This window comes from Mesoplodon bidens (assembly GCF_964165515.1).
Source record: "Mesoplodon bidens genome assembly, chromosome: 7".
Taxonomy (NCBI): Eukaryota; Metazoa; Chordata; class Mammalia; order Artiodactyla; family Ziphiidae; genus Mesoplodon; species Mesoplodon bidens.
In genome coordinates, this window is record NC_138164.1 from 55,044,725 (window position 1) to 55,067,161 (window position 22,437).

General features: G+C 41.8%; 1 protein-coding gene across 2 annotated transcripts in view; it reads left to right on the top strand.

Moving 5' to 3' along the window:
* The window catches only part of DENND5A (DENN domain containing 5A), a 110,065-nt gene that overhangs the window by 80,442 nt on the left and 7,186 nt on the right, over positions 1 to 22,437 (top strand). For both annotated transcript variants that reach the window (XM_081240856.1, XM_081240857.1), the window contains exons 9-16: positions 1,080 to 1,230; positions 2,614 to 2,707; positions 4,912 to 5,043; positions 9,537 to 9,689; positions 15,426 to 15,510; positions 17,056 to 17,140; positions 17,928 to 18,056; positions 21,932 to 22,053. In XM_081240856.1, coding sequence (XP_081096982.1) covers positions 1,080 to 1,230; positions 2,614 to 2,707; positions 4,912 to 5,043; positions 9,537 to 9,689; positions 15,426 to 15,510; positions 17,056 to 17,140; positions 17,928 to 18,056; positions 21,932 to 22,053 — 951 coding nt within the window. The remainder of the gene's footprint in view (positions 1 to 1,079; positions 1,231 to 2,613; positions 2,708 to 4,911; positions 5,044 to 9,536; positions 9,690 to 15,425; positions 15,511 to 17,055; positions 17,141 to 17,927; positions 18,057 to 21,931; positions 22,054 to 22,437) is intronic.

The window sequence follows — 22,437 nt, forward strand, 5'->3', positions numbered from 1 at the left end:
ATTAAATGCTTTAAAAAGACTCAGTAAAACAAAGTCACTAAAAATACAGCAGTTGAATTAGGCATATCACTTAAGTGCAGAAAACTTGGGAAAACTAGCATCTACTATGGTTCTTTTGCAAGGTCCTTTAAAAGTTCTCGCTCCACTTTAAAAACTGGAAAACTCAGTGTGAATGCATTATGGGTGAGATTTATGCAAGAGAAACAATGCAGACCCCTGATTAGTGGATCCATAATCAAAGAAAATGCACAGACACTTCATCAAAAGACTGGTGATTATACAGTCATATGGTTTAAATTAAAATGTTTAAGGGATGTATATATCCTTTTAGGATTCCCAAACTTAAGTGACTTTTTCTATTATCGAATTCACTACCCTACTAAATCACATCAGATAAAGAACTTCTGCTCTCTGTATAATTTTAAAACAACCACTAAAAAACATGCTATTAAAGAAAAACTATCTCTATAGGGACCAAGGAACAAATATTATCAGTAGTAAATAAAATGATCTACACATATCTTAAAAGAAAGGTTTTCCCTAAATAACACCTCTTTTCTATTCAGAAGGCAGGACATGTAGTGGGCAACAGCAACTCTGAGTGCTGATGGCATGTTTTTCAAGGGCCAGAGAGAGTTCCATCCACATGAGTCCTCTGAATCATAAATAAAAATTACTTCAACTAGGGAGAGTGGGAGGGAGGGAGACGCAAGAGGGAAGGGATGTGGGAACAGATGTATATGTATGACTGATTCACTTTGTTATAAAGCAGAAACTAATAAAAAAAATTACTTCAAGGAAACCAACCTGAATTGTTTCAAGTACTCTTAACAATAGAGAGCACAATCTACATCCAATGATAGGCAATCCACTCCATTTTAGCCTCAACCATGCTGATTTCCTTTTTGACCTCTTGGTTATTTAGAAGTTTGTTTTTTAGTTTTAAGGTATTATTGATTATTGTTGGTCACAGGACATACTTTGTATGATTCAAATTATTTTAAATGTATTGAGACTTGTTTTATGGCCCAGAATATGGTATGTTTTTTAAAATATTGGACTTTTTCATTCTCATCCAGAGAAAGCAATTGAGCTGCGACTGGCAAAAATCGATCATACTGCGGTTCACCCCCATTTACTTGACATGAAGATTGGACAAGGGAAGTATGAACCAGGCTTCTTCCCTAAGCTGCAGTCTGATGTGCTTTCCACCGGGCCAGCCAGCAACAAGTGAGTCAACCCCAGGGATTCCCTGATCCAGCTCCCTAGCCACAGTGGTGAGGGTTATACAGTATCTGCACCTAGACTGTTATCTCCAGAAGACCTTGACATTTGTAAAGCAAATATGGAGAAAATACACATTATCCAGGTTGTTCACTTGTTTGAACAAGGAAACAGGTGACAGAGTATCATCAGCTCCTGTCTCCACTGTGAAAATTGGGATAGCTTCATGTATCATGGCCTGTAAAAGGCCGGGCTGCAGGTGGGTTGAAATCATCTCATGACTGAATCCATACAACACCTAGCTAGCACTGTATTGTTAGTAAGTGGTGGTTGAAATAACAGAACTGAAAGTAGATAGCTTAGCAGGATTGCTCTTCTTCGTTACTTTTGGAGATGAGTGTATCAAAGCCCAGGCAGAGTTGAGTGAATATAGTTTTGGATCTGCAAGTGAAGTTTTTTTAGGTGTTTCAAGAGAGATATGTCTCTTGGGACTTCCCTGGTGGCACAGTGGTTTAGAATCTGCATGCCAATGCAGGGGACACGGGTTCGAGCCCTGGTCTGGGAAGATCCCACATGCCACGGAGCAACTAGGCCCGTGCGCCACAACTACTGAGCCTGCATGCCTAGAGCCGGTGCTCCACAACAGGAGAAGCCACTGCAATGAGAAGCCCACACACAGTAACGCAACTAGAGAAAGCCCACGCACAGCAACGAAGACCCAACGCAGCCAAAAATAAATAAATAAATAAATTTATTTTAAAAAAATAAAAAAGGTATGTCTCTGCCCCTGGGGAGTTATCTCTTTCTTGCCTAGTAACTGATCTTTAAGCTACCCTTCTCAAGGTTTCTGAGCTATCTCTGGTGGTTTCTTGGTGGTTTCCCATGGCCAGCATTGGTCCCTAGATGTTTAAGTTTTCTCCTGTCAGTTGACCTTACTTTCTTAGCAGAATATTCTTTCTTTCTTCCTTTCCTTCTTTCCTCCCTTTCTCCCTCCCTCCCTTCATTCCTTCCTTTCTTCATTTATTTTTGGCTGCGTTGGGTCTTTGTTGCTATGCACGGGCTTTCTCTAGTTGTGGCGAGTGGGAGCTACTCTTCGTTGAGGTATGCAGGCTTCTCATTGTGGTGGCTTCTTTTGTTGAGCGCGGGCTCTAGGTGTGCGGGCTTCAGTAGCTGTGGCACGCAGGCTCAGTAGTTGTGGCTTGCGGGCTGTAGAGCGCAGTCTCAGTAGTTGTGGCACACAGGCTTAGTTGGTCCGCGGCATGTGGGATCTTCCCGGCCCAGGGCCCGAACCCGTGTCCTCTGCATTGGCAGGCGGATTCTTAACCACTGCACCACCAGGGAAGTCCCTCTTAGCGGAATATTCTTAATTGTCTGCTTTGATTCTGTCAGGTGGACAAAAAGGAATGCCCCTGCCCAGTGGAGGCGTAAAGACCGGCAGAAGCAGCACACAGAACACCTGCGTTTAGACAATGACCAGAGAGAGGTAAGACACCTTGAGAATGACAAGGAATGACCCTGTTATCATGCTACACCCTCCTTCTCTTTCTCATTTCCTTGGCCTCTGGTCTGATTCAAATATCCTCCTCATAAAGAAGGGTTAATAAATAAGTTAGTTCCTGATCCCTGATATGAGCCTCAGTTGTGACAAATCCAGGATGTACAGTGTTTCCCAAGGGGCAGCAGGGCCACTAGCCATATGCGTCCTCTCCCTGAACCAGATTTGCACCTCTGTTCAGGAATGATACCAGTGCTTGGAAGAGAGCCTTTTTCACTGTCCTTTCAGTAGTCACTCGTGCAATGATACTCACTTCCTCCCAGGGGTTGGGAGAGTGGGAGGGGTGACAGGAACCTCAGAAGATAAGATTCTAAAACTTGGGAAAAATCCCTTTAAAATTTTTGAGGCTTTTGTGTGTGTGTGTGTGTGGAATGGTGGTAAAGAAGTTAATTTTGTTAGAGTGAGAAAGAGGAAAAGCTGAACTTGGGTTAATGCTGTGGCTCTCTGAACCTGGGGAGGAGGAGCCTTTTTTCCTATTTTTTTCTTTATCTTAATTTAAAATAGGTAATCTTGACTTTTTTTTCTCAGAGGAGCAAAGGAATATTATTATCAGGTGCATGTGGGGATTGAGGATTCTTGAATTGACCTGAGTCCTTATTGCTCGTAAGCTGAGTTTCTCAGCTCCACTGTAACTTGTTCCCAGTAAAGTTTCTAGTTATAAACCTCAGGTTGGAGACCCTGCCTTACTGAGTTGCAGAGAACTTGTGAAAATGGAGCTTCACCTTCAGAAACCTATTTCAGCAACTTCTCTGAGAAAAGACCCTGCAGTTTGCACTTTATACAGATGAAATCCAGTAAAGCATGTTGTTTTCATATGTGTCTGGCATCTCAATGAATGGGAAAATATTTTGCCTTTGCTGTTTTTTAAAGGAATAAATTAATATTGCAAAATATGGTTATGAACTTTTAACTGCTGGTTTATAGGGTACAATTGTACTTGGTGTTTTTGTGAGGGTGGCCTAATGGGTGTTGGGTGTAGGTGTTATTTTAAGTCTCCCCTGGGTCTTCCACCTCACCTCCATATTATTTCTTTCAGCAGTTTACTGAGTACGTTTTCTTGGTCAAAATCACTATAGTAAACACTTTGAAATATAAAGATGATAAGGAGGTAGCCTTGTCCTCAGGGAATACCAGTTTATTAAGGAAGCAAAGGCCATATGAAAGGGCCATATGAGAAGCACACCAGTGTTTGATCACTGATTAGAGAAAGCAGAGGTCAGTTCTGTCTGGGGTAATCTGAAACAAGACTGTTTGGAGGAACCAGCACCTGTTTAAGTCTTGAGGATGATAGGATTGTTAGGGACAAAGACGAGTATTGCAAATAAAGGAGAGGCAGGATCCAAAGCTTGGTGGTGGTTGTGTGAAGGAGGCTGTGGGCAGAATATTTGGGAGGCAAGAGGTACTGGAGGTAGCTAGCAAGTTAGGAGCAGGTAGCAGTAGTGCAGGTGATAGTAATTGAAGCCTAATCCTAGGGGCTGGTAGTAGGGGCAGATTGAGGGGCTAGAAGATAGAATGGACAGAATTGTACTACTGGAATAAATACGGGGAAAGGAAGAAGTCGGGAGTAAAAATGGTTGTGAACCTGGGATACTGAGAGGATGTCAGTGTGCAGTTTACTGCATTGATTTGGTTATGTGTTAAAACAGACAGCATATGGGGAATCACCAGCAAACTGTAGAAAATCAGAAAATGCAGTTGTTGTTTCGAGTGTACACACATGTTCTTCAGGCCCTAATTTAGCAAGGATGGATATCTTTGATAGGAGCAGAGGAATTAAATTCCTCCAAACTTGGTGGGGAAAATGATTTTCCTCAATAGTACTCTGAGATTTGAGTTGGTTTGCCTACTCATAGGAGTTTGCACACTCATACGTGTTGCAGCCATATGTTTTTTACCTCTTGTATCATTAAAGCCAAGAGGGCTTTACATTAGAAAAAGCAGAATTAATTCATCATATTTTCTCAGTTCTCCCTACGATACAAACACTGCATTTTAAACTTTGCCCTGAGCCTAGGAAAGAGGCAGTAAGAAAGTGCGGGGTGATAGTGCCCTCTTCAGGCCCCATCAGGACTGGTTGCCTGTGGTCTGTGTGCATGGGCACGAAGAGTCTTTGATTTTTCCTTTTGCTTTAGAAGTACATCCAGGAAGCCAGGAATATGGGCAGCACCATCCGCCAGCCCAAACTGTCCAACCTTTCCCCGTCAGTGATTGCCCAAACCAACTGGAAGTTTGTGGAGGGTCTGCTGAAGGAATGCCGCAACAAGGTGAGCTGTGGACACTTCTGAATGTGTATTTTCCTTGGCAGCCAAGATGAGACCAAGGCTTAGCTCTGACCACTCTTTTCTTGATTTTGAAAATATTGTTAATATAATGGGATAGTACTAATGTTAAGATCCTCTTAACTTGGAATTAGGTGTATTTGTTTTAAATAAAATATACCATTAATTGAGAGCAAGCACACTTTGCTTGATAAAAACTTAATATGTATTCTTTAAAACTGAGAGACAGATGTAGTTTTAAATTTTAGACATCTTATGTTACTTAAAATCATTAATTTTAAGTAAGTCATATCTTAAGTAATGTAGTTGAATTGTCTTCAACAGATTAGTCTTACACGTATGCAAATGTTTTTGCCTCTCTGATTTAATCTGATAGCACTTGATCTCGTGTCTAGAAACAAGAATTCGCTGAGTGCCTACTGTGTGCCAGATTAAGGTGTATTATTCAGTTTAAGCTTGCCGTTGGCATGTTTTTTTCCATTCTACAAGAAGAGTAATTTTTTAAAGCTTTATTAAGGTATAATTGATATACAAAAAATTGCACACATATAATGTATACATCTTGATGAATTTGGACATATGCATACACTGGTGATACCGTTACCACCAATCAAGGTAGACATATCTGTCACTTCCAAAAATTTCCTTATATTTTTTTGCGTTTTTTGTTTGTTTTTGGGGTGAGAACACACATGAGATCTGTCCTCTTAACATATTTTAAATTGCACAATATTGTATTATTATAGGTGCTCTGTTGTACAGCAGATCTCCAGAGCTTGTTCTTCTTACCTATGAATACCAAAACTTCATACCTCTTGAGCAACAGTTCCCTATTTTTCCCTCCCCACAGCCCCTAGCAACCACCATTCTGTTCTCTGCTTCTATGACTTTGTTTGACTATTTCAGATACCTTATATAAGTGGAATCATGTAGTATTTGTCCTGTTTGGCTTATTTCACTTAGCATAATGTCGTCCAGGTTCACCCATGTTGCTGCAAATGGCAGGATTTCCTTCTTTTTAAAGGCTTTTTAAAGGCTGAATAATACTCCATCATATATATGTATATACCACATATGGTTTATCCATTCATCTATCGGTAGATACTTGGGTAGTTTCCATATCTAGGCTGTCATGAATAATGCTGCAGTGAACATGGGGATGCAGATATTTCTTTGAGATCCTAATTTCTGTTCTTTTGGATATATACTCAGAAGTGGGATTGCTGGATCAAAAGATAGTCATTCTTTTTTTTTTTTTTTTAATAACAGATTGGTAGAGATCTGCTTTCTTTTATTTTTAAAATTATTATTTTTTTTTATTTTTGGTTGCCTTGGGTCTTCGTTGCTGCGACGGGCTTTCTCTGGTTCCAGTGAGTGGGGGCTACTCTTTGTTGTGGTGTACGGGCTTCTCATTGTGGTGGCTTCTCTTGTTGCAGAGCACGGGCTCTAGGTGCGCAGGCTTCATTAGTTGTGGCGTGTGGGCTCAGTAGTTGTGGCTTGAGGGCTTTAGAGCGCAGGCTCAGTAGTTGTGGCACACAGGCTTAGTTGCTCCGAGGCATGTGGGATCTTCTGGGACCAGGGATCCAAACCCATGTCCCCTGCATTGGCAGAGGGATTCTTAACCACTGTGCCACCAGGGAAGTCCCACGATAGTCATTCTTAACTTTTAATATTTTAGTTCAGAGCTTAAATTCCTAATAAAAATACAGCCTTTCAACCAAGTCAGTATACTGTGCTTTTTAGGACAGTTGAACTAACTTGGCCCCTACTACATCCTGTTTATTCATCAATGGAAAAAAAAGATTTTCCTGCATTTGTTTCTAAGTGATGCTCATTTATGGGATGAAATCAAATATGCTTCTTCTTGCAGAAAAAATTATCACTGTTACAAGTTAGGTTGATATACCAGTACTGATATTTTGAATTCAGGCATTTTAAAAACTTCATCAGTTCATTCTAAGTCGTTGATATCTATGATTTTTCCCAACAATGTTGTCTTTTCTCCCATCAAGAACATTGGTGATGCTGCCTTTCTTGAAAGAGGGCTTGTCTCTTGTCTCTTGTCTCTGGGATTTGTTTTCCATGCCCCTTGCATTCATTCTCAAGTTTTGAGATGCATGCTCTGGCAGTGACAACTTTCTTATGTCTACTGCCTGGTCAACAATGATGGTGAAATATATCCTAATTTCAGATTTGTTGATATGTGGAAAAGTGTACATGTTAGAATTGAAGAAACACAGTAATCAGCCTAACGCTATCAACTGTTGGCTAGCATGTGGAGCAACAGGGAACTCTGATACTGTTGGAAATGTAAATTGGTATGATTGCTTTGCAAAACAGCATAGCATTTATTATCCAGTTTTCTTCTCCTAGGTATATTCCCTAGAGAAACCTTTGCAGCATGACCCAGGAGATATGTACGAGACATTTACAGCAGAATTCTTTGTAATAGTCCCAAACCGGAAACAACCCAAATGCCAGTCAGTAGGAGAATAAATAATAAATTGCAGTATATTTATACAGTGGAATGCTATACAGCGTGGAAATAGACAACAGATATATTGATCAGTGTGTATGGATTTCACGAACATAAAGTTGAGTGAAAAAGAAAATAACAAAAGGGGCTTCCCTGGTGGCGCAGTGGTTAAGAATTCACCTGCCAATGCAGGGGACACGGGTTCGAGCCCCGGTCCAGGGAGATCCCACATGCTGCAGAGCAACTAAGCCCATGCGCCACAACTACTGAGCCTGCACTCTAGAGCCCACGAGCCACAACTGCTGAGCCCGTGTGCCACAACTGCTGAAGCCCAAGCGTCTAGAGCCCGTACTCCGCAACAAGAAAAGCCACTGCAATGAGAAGCCTGCACACTGCAACGAAGAGTGGCCCCCGCTCGCCACAACTAGAGAAAGCCCGCACACAGCAATAAAGACCCAATGCAGCCAAAAATAAATAAATAAAATGAATAAATTAAAAAAAGAAAATAACAAAAAAAAAACGATACTGGCAAAACTAAACTACATTGTTTAGGGATACAAATATAGGTGTTAATCATTTCCTTGCTTTTCTGTAGTTTTATTGTGTAAGTCAGAACAAGTTGATCACTTCTAGAGTGGGAAAGGTGATTGGAGAAGGCACATGGGATTCTTCAAAGGTATAGATGGGCAATATATTTTTTCTTAATCTCGTTGATGGTTATGATAGTCTAATAGTATACACTCACATACACACATATATGTGTCTGTATATGAGATATATTTCACAATAAAAAATTAAAAATAGTAACACTGGAAAGAAATATGCCAAAGTGTTAAGAGTTGTTGCTTCTGCAGGGTAGGGTATGGGGTGATATTTTTCCTTGCTCTTTAGATTCTTTTTTTTTTTAATAAATTTATTTTATTGATTTTTATTTTTGGCTGTGTTGGGTCTTCGTTGCCGCGCGCGGGCTTTCTCCAGTTGCGACGAGTGGGAGCTGCTGCTCATCGTCGCAGTGCGCAGGCTTCTCATTGTAGTGGCTTCTCTTGTTGTGGAGCACGGGCTCTAGGCACATGGGCTTCAGTAGTTGTGTCATGTGGGCTAGTAGTTGTGGCTTTTGGGCTCTAGAGCGCAGGCTCAGTAGTTGTGGCGCACGGGCTTATTTGCTCCGTGACATGTGGGATCTTCCCGGACCGGGGCTCGAACCCGTGTCCCCTGCATTGGCACGCGGATTCTTAACCACTGCGCCACCAGGGAAGCCCCTAGATTTTTATATGTCACAAATTTATAACATGATTAAATCTTCCTTAAGAACTTGGATTCAATATTCAGGCAGCTTTAGGTTCAAAGACCAGATCTGCTGCTTCTTTGCTGTGTGAATTTGGGCAAGTTACTTAAGTTCTCTGACCTCAATTTCCTTATCAGTAAATTGTGAAAAATAATAATACTTCTCATAGAGTTATTAGGCTTAAATGAGATAATGTAATACTTAGTACAGTGCCTGGCACAAAGCTGCAGTTATCATTATTCAGTGTGGTTTTTTGTTTTTGTTTTACAATGAGCACGTGAAAAATTTTACCTAAAAGTAAATTATTCCTCCTCAACTTTTCATCCCCTTGATGGATACTTTAGATATATTTCTAGGATTAAATGCTGAAAGGTTTGTTTAATAGGGTCAGTTAAGCAGTCAGAGTCAGAGAATGTCAGAGATGAGCATGACCAAAGGGTTTTATTCAACTCTTTTCAACTCATAAATGTAAGAACTGAATCTAGAGTGATGAAATCACTTGCCCAGGGTCAAATAGTGATTTCTGTGTTTTTATCTTCTTTGAAGAAGGCCCTCTACTATAACCTGACCTCAGTGGTGGAGAATAAATACACTCTTTATCCGTGGGGTCTTACTCCCATTCCAGCAGATATGCTGGGCAGTTGGCCACAACCCTCTCTAGTTGAATGTGATCTGGCTAACTGTGGGTGTCTAATCTTACCGACTGATTTCTTATAGACCAAGAGGATGCTGGTGGAGAAGATGGGCCGAGAGGCTGTGGAGCTAGGGCACGGGGAGGTGAACATCACAGGGGTGGAAGAGAACACCTTGATTGCCAGCCTTTGTGACCTCCTGGAAAGGATTTGGAGTCATGGGCTACAAGTGAAACAGGTAATGAATGTCTAGCCTCTCCCTGTTGAGCAGACTGTCTTCCTGTTTTTGCTTACTAGCTTTCCCACACTTTTCCAGCTGGCTGGCTTTGAAGAATGGTGCATGGTGCTTTTGGAGTGAGACTTGAAATAGTTCAACAGATAAGTAAATAAATGTGACCCAAGCTATCTTCTTTAAAAATAAGCTTTATAAATCTGTGTATTTGTCAGACATTTTAAAAGTGCCATCTTTTTCCCTGCAAATAGAGCTGAAGGCCAAACTGATAGATCCTGTTTGGTAGCTGGTCCTAGTCTGGAGATAGAACACTAAAGAAAGAGAACTTGGAGCTCAGGAAGTACCAAATGTATTTTAAGGGTCCTTCACTATTTGTACATTCCCAGTGGGAAAAGGTCTGTCATTAACATTTATTTTATAAGCAGATAGCTTAACCTTCTAAAGATTTGAGAGAGTACCAAAAAAGTTGAGTAAGTTTGATTTTTACTGCTTAATACCAAGAGAATTCTCCTTATTTCAAAATACTGTACTTTGAATAACTAGGCAAGATGGACAGCTTACACTTTCATGCATTTTTAAATTTGAAAAGAACTTGAAAAGTTTTCAAAAGCAGTTTTATTATGGAAAAATTAGGAAATATATTTAAGTGTCCAGCAAATATTTATTTAGGGCCTGCAGTGTGCCAGGCACTGTTGTAGGTACTTGAGATACCTCAGTGAACAAAGCAGACCAAGATCTCTGCCCTCTGGAGTTTTCATTCTCATGGGCATAGAGACAATCTACCTCATCTGTCCTTCAAAACATTTTTCTGTACACATATGCCCATGTACAGCTGTATATTTAAAAATCCAACAGAACTGCAACAAGATACCTTTTCACATCTACTAGGATAGCTAAAATAAAGAAGACAGACAATAACAAGTGTTAGTAAGGATGCAGAGAAATTGGAACCTTCAGATATTGCTGATGGGAATGTAAAGTGGTGCAGCCTCTTTGGAAAACAATCTGGCAGTTCCTTGAAACGTTAGAGTTATCATATGACCCAGCAAGTCCACTTCTAGCTATGTACTCAAGAGAAAGGGAAACGTGTCTGTGTAAATATGTGTGTGAAAATGTTCATATTCCTAGCAGCATTATTCCTAATAACCAAAAGTTGGAACAACCCAAACGTCCAGAAGCTGGTGAATGGATAAACTGAATGTGGTGTATTCATACAGTGGAATATTTTTCAACAATAAAAAGAATGAAGTGTGGATACATGGTACAATATAGATGAAATTTGAAAGCATACTAAGTGGAAGAAGTCAGTCACAGAAGACCACAATAGTGTATGATCTCATTTATATAAAATGTCCAGAATAGGCAAATCCATAGACAGAAAGTAGATTAGGGGTTGCCACAGGCTAGGGAGGGATAAGGAGTGACTGCTAATGGGTTTTTTGGGGTGGTAAAAATCACCTAAAATTAGGTAGTGGTGATGGTTGCACAACTCTGTGACTATACTGAAATAGATTTTTTTTTTTTTTGGTACAGAACTTTGTACACTTTATAAGTATGAATTTTATGGTAATGTGAAGTATGTCTCAATAAAGCTGTTTTTTAAAAAAAATCCAAATGGGATCATACTGTACACAATGTTTTGGAACTTGTTTTTTCTTGCCTCAGAATATCTTTTCCATGTCCTTAACTAATTAGGTGATAGTATAGTAAGTGTTTAAGAGCTGAGACTATAAATCAGATAGTCCTGGGTTTAATTCCTGCTTTAAGTTTATGAAACTGAGCATGGTACCTAGCTTCCTAAGCTTCTGTTTCCTCATGTGTATGATGGAATTTTAAAAGAACCACCTCTGTAGGATTCTTGTGAGGATTTGATAAGATACTTTGTGTAAAGCACTGAGCTCAGAGCCTGGTATCTGGGAGTTTCTCTGTAAATGTTTGTGGTTATTCCTCTAAAATCTCAGTTTTAATTGTTTCCACTGTATAGATGTGCAGTACTTGAATCAATCCTTTATTATTGGTTGTTTGAGTTATTTCTGATTTTTCAGTATTACAAACAGCGCTGTGATTATAGATTTTTTAAAATGTTAATAATTGTGTATCACATCCCTAAAACGTTGAGAGTCTTTTTTTTTTTTTTTTTTTTTTTGTGGTACGCGGATCTCTCGCTGCTGTGGCCTCTCCCGCTGCGGAGCACAGGCCCCAGACGCGCAGGCTCAGCGGCCATGGCTCATGGGCCCAGCCGCTCCGTGGCATGTGGGATCTTCCCGGACCAGGGCACAATCCCATGTCCCCTGCACCGGCAGGCGGACTGTCAACCACTGCGCCGCCAGGGAAGCCCCTGAGAGTCTTGTAGTATAGTCAGCTAAAACCTGACTTTCAGGATTGTTATGATAATTAGATGTAGTAAAAAAAAGTACCTGGCATGCAGTGGGTATGCAGCATATGACAGCTCTTATTATGCTGAATTCTACATGAAGGATTTCTGTTTCTTTCCTTTTCTCTGTAATAAATGAGTAGAATATACATAATCATTTTATCATTTTCTTTGAAGTTTAGCAAGCCTGGCAATATAGTTGAGCTCTTTAGGTTTTTTGGTAAAACATATGCCTCTCAAACTTCTTGATATTCTCCATAAAAGTCTTCAGGGAGTTAGTGAGGCATTAAAAAGATAATACCATATCATCACAGGTGTTTTAAACCCTGAGGCTTTGCAGCTATATCCTTAAAGAATTCCCATAGCTTGAGGAATTTCTTTTGGAGCCCATTTGATCCCCCTCTCAGTTTGGATAGACAGAGGCTACTTACTTGTGAGAAACCAGTAGAGAATAGTGGGGGCCTTTCAATTGAGGTTCCATTTTGTTCTTAGTCCTGCTTTTGAAGCTCTAAAAGTGAACCACTGACAGTGTCACAGAAGGAAGTGAGGGTCTATGCCTGCTGGTAGGGATTGTTCAGTTGGGGATTGAAATCCCTGACTATCTTTGTGGGGTTCCTACAGCATGTTCTCCTTAGGCCTCCATTTTGTTAGCCTGTGTTTAGACTACTTTTCTCCTGCTGAGACATTCTTCAGTTATGTTGCAGTCCAGGGATTATAACCTGGCTCCCTGGTCTCTTCCATCGTGTACCCACCCGATTGCAATCAAATTCACTCTCAGAGGGGTGATCTTATCACCCCTCTCTGAATCAATCCTTTATTATTGGTTGTTTGAGTTATTTCTGATTTTTCTGATTTTTTGGGCACGTTACTGAGCAACTACCCATTTTCTGATTTTTTGGGCACGTTTCTGCTTAGAAAGTAGAGAGAACCCAAACCGCAGTTTTTGCTGCTGGCCTCCTAGGTTTTGTTATTAGCTGCCTGCAGGCTGCCTGCCGCAAGTCCTCATAAAAACCTCTGTTATCCTCACCATTCTCTTTGGCTTTCGGTGACATCTTCCGAGGACGTGGACTTTCTCCTTTAGTATATTTTCTAACAATTAAAGGTGAGGTTTGGTTTTTTCATACTGTTTTTGTAACTGCTGCCATTTGAGGACTGGTAAATGAAAAGGGGTTGTTTCTCATCTTTCATGCATGTGACATTCTTGGAGAATCTGGTGCTATATATTGTGTGGCCACATTCCCAAATGGGTAGTTGGACTGTATTGAATCTTGCAGTCCCAATCAGCCCCTTTGCAAAAGAGGAAAAGAATAATCCATGTCTCTTGAACTAGAAAACCCCCAGTGCCCTGTCACTAGGCTTCAGCCCAGCTGCTGCTCTCTCACTCTTGCCCTGGCTCTCCCTCCTGACCAGTGCAATCACTGAGCACCCGGGCGTCCTTCTGGCACAGTGGCCTGGTGTTGCTCTTGCCTTTGGCTCTTCAGTATCATTGCATGTGAGGACTCTCTGGTGACCAGCTGTACTTTACTTCCAGACAGTTCTGTTAAGGGAGGCTGCCTTCCTCATCTGCCCAGATTTTAGGGATACAGTGATGAAAAAGGCTGTCTCTGCCTTTTTAGGGGCCTGTGCTATGGTTTCAGTAAATGGATGGATGGATGGGTTTCTAGAAGTTGTATTACTAAATCAAAGAGCATGAATATTTTAAGGTCTCGTATTGTCTTCTACATACATTGTATTAATATACCAGTTAGTAACAGTTTAGGAGTAGTCTCATTGATGTTGTTGAACAGCTGTTTTCTCAAACGTTTGGTAATTCAGTGAATTTAAAAAAATGGTCTTGTCTAGTTTTAACTTATGTGATTTTTTAAAAACTGCCATTGAGGTTGTTGGGTTTTAAGTTGGTTAAATCTTGTAGGAAAGCCAAACATACAGCAAGTTTATGTGAACAGCTTGCTGATCTATATAGATGAGGGTTTTTTTTCCATTCAAATGCTTGATTTTTTTCCCCCAAAACAGATCAAGTTGGAGGTTAAAAATAAAACAGATCCTCAGTATTCTCAAGGGGAAAATCTTGAGACCTTAAATCCTCACATTCATTCCAGAGAATAAAATTTTCTTCAGAAAATATAACTTCAGAAGTTAAATGCTCTCTTCCAGAAGCAGCCGTATAGCATCATTATTAACAGCAATGGTTCTAATATTAGATATACTTAAGCTTGCCCAACACTCTACTTCCTAGCTGTGTGATCTTTTACAAGTTACTTAGTCTTTCTGATCCTCAATTTGCTCTTTTCTAAAGAAAATGAGGATAGAGGTACCTACCTTTTAGGACTGTTGAAAGCATTAAATAGAATATTGTATTTTAAACATTTAACATAGTGCTTAGTTCATAGAAAAATTCAAGACATGGTAGCTTCTGTCCTTATTATTACTCTTACTTTTATGAAATACAGACATTAAGTGACTTATAAAATGATCATAATAAATCCTACTATTAAACTTACACTACATTTATATTATATCAACTATATAGGAACATTTACCATGAATCTGAAATAAAGTTTTTAATCCCATAACAAGGGTCACTGTGTACTGAAGGATGACTAGAAAGAGACAAAGCAGTTGCTGGGTGACCAGCTAGGCTTATTCACTATGTAGGCAAATTGCTTCCTTATGTCAGGCTTGAGAATGCTGTTCAGATTTGTGCCTTGGTAAAATGACAAATCACTGCGTGTCTCCAGCAGTTTAAACTGCAGCTTTTATATTTTCAAATGCCAAGGTTCTGCTGTGTCGACTATAGTATATCTCAGATTTGCAGTTAAGTACCAGCCTCCTTTGCTGCAGGCTTCTTCAAAGTACCTTCCACAGTAAATCCCCATCCCTGTGATGACTTACCCTCCCTAGGCTGCACTAAGGGCAGGAATGCCTTTAAATATTTTAGGAAATTCGGGAGCTGTCACAGAATCTTGTAGGCTCCGTATCCATTCCTCTGTGCAAAAGCCATCATGCACTACCCAAGCTGACCTTCAACCAACAGACTATTGAGAGATTGATAGGTTATTTGCTTTTTTCTTTCTTATCCACTGGTCCATTCCCAGGCTCTTTTTTGGCCACGTCCTTCCTATTCCCAGTGGGGGATCATTTCTTTTTCTGTTCCCTTCCATTCTTCTTTATATTTCTCCTGGATTTTAGTAAGGGGATATATATTTGTATACATTGCATCTGGGTGTATATCGAGATAACAAATAGGACAGATACTTTTTAGCAAAAACACATATCTATATGTTCAAATTATCTCTGACTCTGCTCACTAGATGCCTTGCCCTTAGAAATCTAAACTGATAGATATTTCTCCCTTGCATTGGTTCCAGGGGAAATCAGCCTTGTGGTCCCACCTGTTACATTATCAGGAAAACCGGCAGAGAAAACTCACATCAGGAAGCCTCAGTACCTCAGGTAAGATGGTCTCTGCACCATTGGACAAACTCCCTCCACTCACTTTCCTATCCCCCACTGAAGTGATCATCTGTAGCAGACTGTTCAGGTCAATGAAGTCTTTACTCTGTAATGTTTAAGCCACAGGGCTCTCTGAACCACAGAGCATGCCAAAACCATGGGGTTTGCTTTTATTATGTGTTTCTATACACTTGATCAGTGAGATAGAAGATTTATATCAGCAAGAGGCCAGTCTAAGAATAAGTTTGGGTTTTAAGTGAATTTGGATTGATACTGTTTAGAGTGTTTTCAGAGTCTTTTGTTTTATTTCTCTGAGATGAACATTGAGATGATCTATCCTATCAGTTAAGAGAGCCTGTTTGTCAGTGTCCTGCCTTGGAACTTCTCAAAGTGAAGGCCTGGTGTGCATGGTCCCTTCCATTTGCTTTCTGTTTCTATTTAATGAAAATATCAGAGTTGGCAGGGACCCCAGAAATCATCTAGTTCAGCCCCCTTGTTTTACAAGAGGAGGAAACTGGGATCCAGAGAGGAATTTAATTTACTCAAGATCACACAGTGAATTGATAGAAGAGGCCAGATCAGGAGCCAGGCCTCTTGTCTCCTGGTCTACTGTTCTTTGTAACATCCTGCAGTGTCCCTTCCAGGACAGTCTCCCTCCTTCCTTTTCTTCTTGGCAGCTTCTCCTCTTCATACCATCCTTCATTCTCCTCTCTCTGCCAGGGAGTTTGTTTAACTTTCTTAGATGTTCTTGTCCTAATGGTAAAGATAAGTTTAAGTGGGGGCGAAAAGGTAGGCATATACTCAGTGTTGTCTTTGCCCTTGAATTAGTTGATCTGAGCTAGCACTGAACATGGGGAAAACAGTGGGCAAAAAACCAGGTACAAAAGCTCCCTAAGTAGCCTCATAAGGAGTTTTTTGTCCACTTTCTGAGTATGAGAGCAGAGTCTTCTCAGGAAAGCTGTAGAATTTATTGCCAAGGGATAAACTGTAGCCAAAAATTATCAACAGCTGAATGATGAAGATACTAATTTTAAATGTTGGGCCAGACATGAGGATGTAAAGGTATTATATCTAGAGGTCCTAAGCATTCTGGATCATGTTCTTTACATATTCCCTTGGCTCTTTTGTAGTCCATTTTGAGGCAAGAGCAGGACATGAGTAGTAGCTCCCAGTGGAAGCACTGCTTCCATGGATTATGATGAGAACATACTGGATTAGGAACCAGAGGATCTGTGTTCCTTCCAGTCCTGACTTTGCCACTTGGTGACTGCGGCAAAGTAGCTAACCTCTCTGAATTTCAGTTTCCTCCTCTGTGATACCGTCCATGGCTATCTTATAAGTTGTTAGAGAATTAAGTGAGATAGTATGCATAAAAGTATAAAATTTGATACCTAGTAGGTACTTAATATTCATGAAATGATTGATCAAAGTGTTACCAAAGTAACCCCAGCTTTTTTCTGTAGATACTTGTGATTTGAGATAAGAAGGGTAGTCAGCTATTGGGGTATACAGATCTCTTTGGACTTAACCAACTTTTTGTTCTAGGAATATTTCTTGATTCAGAACGGAGGAAGTCTGATGCCAGCTCAGTCATGCCTCCCCTGAGAATCTCCCTCATTCAGGATATGAGGTCAGTCTGGGCTCATTTGTAATAAGCCACTAAAATCCTGTTTTCAGTTGCTGCTTAGGTGTCCACTTTATTTATTTATTTATTTTTGGCTGCATTGGGTCTTTGTTGCTGTGCGCGGGCTTTCTATAGTTGTGGCGAGCGGGGGCTACTCTTCGTTTCGGTGCACGGGCTTCTCATTGTGGTAGCTTCTCTTGTTGCAGAGCACAGGCTCTAGGTGCATGGGCTTCCATTGTTGTGGCACGCAGGCTGAGTAGTTGTGGCGCACGGGCTTAGTTGCTCCACAGCATGTGGGACCTTCCTGGACCATGGCTCGAACCCGTGTCCCCTGCATTGGCAGGTGGATTCTTAACCACTGCACCACCAGGCAAGTCTGAGGTGTCCACTTTAAATAGCAGGGTCTCAGTGACCTGAACTTTTACAGTGTCTCATTTAACCAGGAATCCCTCCTCATTGGTCCTGTACTTCATGATGCATTTGTAGAGCTGTACAAGCAGTTGTGTTTCCTGACATCTTTGGAGAATTACACCAGAGTATTTCAAGGCCTAAGACCTCTGGGGTTAGCCTTGCTTTTTAAGAGCTGTACTGGCTTCCTCCCCAGCCCCCCAAATTATCCTGAGCCTATCTGGCAAAGCTACATGGAAGCTCAGGATTTAGAGAACAAGAGAAATGGACTCTCTCAGGATGCAGTAGGGCTTCCTGGCCAGGCTTCCTTTGGTGTTACAGGGGAGGTATTGATAGTTCATCTCCCAGCCTACCCTCCACTCCCCTTTTCCCATTCCCCCTTCAGGCACATCCAGAACATCGGGGAAATCAAGACTGATGTGGGAAAAGCCAGAGCATGGGTGCGACTGTCCATGGAAAAAAAGTTACTTTCCAGACACCTGAAGCAGCTTCTCTCAGACCATGAGCTCACCAAGTAAGGCCACTCCACTTGGAGTATAACCAGCTCCTGGAAATGGCGGGAGGGATTGGAAACCCCCATGGGAAGGGAAGGGTATTCGGTATATCATTACTGCTGAATTCAGCTAAACTCAAATTGCATATGAAGGTTTTGCAGCATTTCTTCTTTTTTTCTTTATTCCTTTCTGTGTAGAACACTGTTGTACACTTACACTGCAATTTTTTTTTTTTTTTTTTTTGTGGTGTGCGGGCCTCTCACTGTTGTGGCCTCTCCCGTTGTGGAGCACAGCCTCCGGATGTGCAGGCTCAGCGGCCATGGCTCACGGGCACAGCCGTTCCACGGCATGTGGGATCTTCCCGGACCAGGGCATGAACCCGTGTCCCCTGCATCGGCAGGTGGACTCTCAACCACTGCACCACCAGGGAAGCCCCACTGCAATATTTTTTATGTTTTCCTGTAGATGAATTAACTCTTTTGGCACTGCTCAACACAGCACACTTATTTTAGTAGGAACATTCAGACGTAATCAGTTGACTGCATGCTCTCTAACTTAGTTCTTTTTTTTTTTTTCTAACTTAGTTCTAAAGGCCTGGATTCTTCGGGCCTCTAGCCACAACCACTCCAGGAAGCAGTGGTCCTCCCTTTTGGCCGTTGGTTTCTCTTCTGGGACTTACTGTGGTTTATCCAGGCTCTTTCAGCCATTGGTCCACCAATGAGCTCTTGTTGTGCTCTACCTCGGATCAGTTCCCATAAAGAAGATGGGAGGACTTTTCTTGTTTTGGTGGTATATTCTTCCTGAAGTTTTTGGTGATGTAACATTTCTTCTTCGCCTTCTTTATCTGTAGAAGAATAATTCTGTTATATCTGTTCTCCCTACCTTCTTGATCTATATCCCCCCCCCCCACCAAATAGCTTTCTTACAGAGGTAGTGAGAAGGATGGAATCCTCATTGGATACCTCAGAGTTTTGGGCGTCCTCCTCTCCTTGTGGCACTCAAGTGACCTGTATACCTGTTGGGCATAGGGCATTTTCTTGGTCTCTTTCCTGTCTTGAGGGGGAAAGCACTGGAGAATTAAAAAGCAACTTCTAAGATATACCCTATCTCTTTTGTTCTCTCCTGAGCCTAGGCCAGCCCAAAGTAACCAGGTGCTTGCTCTTCCTCACTCCTAGGAGCCACTAAATCTACAGTTCCCTTCTCTTGATTTTATATCCTTTGCATTCGTTCCGTACCCTAGTTACTAGAGCAGGAGTGGGGAGGAAGGCTGTCTCCCTTCTCTGCCTCTCAGTTACCACCTCTCTGTCTTTTCCTATATATAATATGTTTGGTTCTTTCTTCATTGGCAAGCCTATTGGGCATTTTTCTTTTTGGCATTTCCTTGGGCATCTTTTCATGGTATCCTTTATTATGTGACTTCCCTGTGGACAATAAAGCAGAGAAGTGGACCTTGGGGAAATTTTGTGTAAGTGAATTGATTAAACCTGAAGAATCTGTTTTTATTTAAAGTGAAAATATAATTTTTTAGACTTTATTGTGTGTTTAAACCACAGCAAGAAACCGGTTTCAAAATCTTGATAGGTTAGAGAGCTCACTTTGAGAGGTTACAAAATAGCAATTCTTAAAGTGCTTACATTTGATTCCCTTTAGTGACGAAAAGGTTTAGGAATAAAATTTGAAGATTGGAAGGACAACTAAAAGAGAACAAGTGAACATTTAAGCCTGGAGTTTAGAAGGGAATTGTTTGCATACCAGATTCTAGAGGACAGTTGTGTGTCCTGGGAAAGTCTGTGGCCGTGTGGGCACTAGGGGCTGACAGGGCAGGAGTGATTCCTGTGGGCCGGTGTGGGCATCGTCTATCGGGAGATGCTGCAAGTTGGCAGGAGGACATGGCAGAGAGGGAGCCAAGAGGGAGTCAAGCCCAGGAACTTTATGAAGGTTTAGGGCAGTGGATCGGTCTAGGGCCTGTGAACTTAAGGGCCTAGGCAGGAGCAAACAGGGCACAGACTTTGGTGAGGAGACTAATTTTGGTTTCTTTAAACTGTAGCCCTGTTAGAGGACAGAAGCTCAGAATTTACTCCAGTGAGTAGAAAATGAGAGTTTTGCTGCCACAGATTGCGTTTTGGGTGGGATATAGGGAGAGAGAAAGGTGTACTTCATCAAAACCTACCTACTACTCTATCCTACCCTCTCTCATCTTTCTCCTAAGTTTGCTTAAAGCTCCAGCCACATCAGACCCCTCACACTTCTCAGGATGTGTTCAGCCCTTTCAGGGCCTAGTCAGAAGTCTTCTTTGCCAGAGTTTGCCTAGACTCCTCAGAGACTTAGTCCATTCCCCCTCCAGGCACCCACAGCATTTGTTACAGTATTTGTTCATTCCTTTTTTTTTTTTTTTTTTTAACCACTGGTGGTCTGTGTTATCATTATCCATTTGTTTTCCACTTATTAAAATTTGCTTTCATTGGAGGCATGAACCACATACCTCTCCCAATACTCCTCCCTACCTCGGTTCACAGTTTGGAGTTCGTGTGACTCCTTGCTTAGTGTTACCTCCCACATACACATTTCAAGTCCTTAGCTGCTGTTTCATCTGTCTCCTTATTCACTGCTACCCCCTAGGTTTCATCCTCATGCCCCTTTCACTCTTCAGCTGTACTAAATTCAAATTTCTTGAAGTTGGCTATGACTTTCCCTTTACTTCTAAGAAACCTATTACTTGTAGGGCAGATTACAAACTCTTTAGCCTGAATATTTAGGGCCTGCCTTCATTTTACCCTAGCCAGACTTTTCAGTCTCATTGCTAGCTGATCACTTCTCTGAGCCCTCAACTCTAGCCAAACTGGCTTTTATACCCTGTCCTTCTCCTTCTTCTACAACCCCTGTCTAAATTTGTGCTGTCCTTCAGGCCCTCCTGTTCTAGGACCATCGAAACTTCTGGACCTTTAAATGCCCAGAGAGTGCCTTTCATTTGGCAACTCATTATGTCTTATACTGTGGCCTTTATCAGATTTATTCATCTAGACTGTATGTGAGGATAGGTGCTTCCCTCTCCAGCACCTGCACAGAGTACGTTTTGGTTGGTGAATTTTCTGTGGAAACTACCTTATAAACTGTCTAGGTAGAACCTCACAGGTCTACTGAATCCCATACCTCTCTGGCATGGTGACTGCAGTCTGGGCAGGCAGGACAGAGACCTTCCTTTGTTCTCTGTGTGTTTCTTGTGCTGGGGGCCTGTGCATTTGGCTCTCTGTGTCCCTGCTACTTGGGGAAGGTACCATTGCTGTGCAGGCCCAGAAGGCCTGCAGTGTCAGGCAGAGGGGTTGGCCTTTGATGAGTGAGCAGTGGATGAGGGGTGGGGATGGGAGGAAATTTGAAAAGAGGGGAAGGACATCGTCTGCACAGCTCTTCCTTGCCTGTGACCTGGTTCATTCCATTCCTTGCCTCTGAAGCTGTCCTCAGCTTACATTCATGTTCAGATCCGTGTTCTGACTTGTGGGTCTCAGGTCTGCTGAGGGTCAGAGACTAGCCCTGGTAAGGAGTGGTGACCACAGACCTCCTCCTGTTGCTACTCCTACACCATACACTGGGGTGATGCCCTATAGAAGCCCTCAGGTTAGGAAAGAAGATCCCATGACGTCTGACACTTTACATTATAGTAACGTCAACTCTTGGACACAGGTGGAGTTTGGTTTTTGTTGTTCCTGCTGTAGCTAAAGCCACTTTCCCTCTAGCCCTCAGTTGGAGTAGCTGGCTTTGTTCCTTTTTTCGGTGGTCCTAAAGAGCTTGAGGCTTGACTCACATTCTTCCCTTAGCTGTATCCTTCCAGAACTGAATAATTCTAGCCTCTTACCCCTCCTTTGTCTGGGAGACTGATGTATTGCCTCTTCTCCGACAGAAAGTTGTACAAGCGCTATGCCTTCCTGCGCTGTGACGATGAGAAGGAGCAGTTCCTCTATCACCTCCTCTCTTTCAATGCCGTCGATTACTTCTGCTTCACCAATGTCTTCACAACTATCTGTGAGTAGCCCTGTGCTCCCCACTAGCCTTCCCAATGCCAGTCTTCATGAGCCTGTCTGAGGCTAACTTACTCTCCCCTTTTAAAGAAAGATTATCACTTGTACTTTCTTCTGTGGGGAGGGAGGTGTACTTGCCCTCCTTGGAGGTTGTATTTTCTCTCAAGCTTCTTACTCTTGTTCTGAACAGGGGAGCTCAGCGCTTTTGGCCATTATGTTGTCACTGTGGTTCTGGGCGCTGGGGGCCTAAGGTGGAGTGGGGTGTTGGGGGTGAAGTTCACTGCCCTCCCTGCACATCTGTAAAGAAATCTCCCTCTTGTTTTGGGCTGAGAGAGTCATTCAGCATCACAGAAAGTTTCAGACCAGCCCCCAGGGAACAACAACTCTT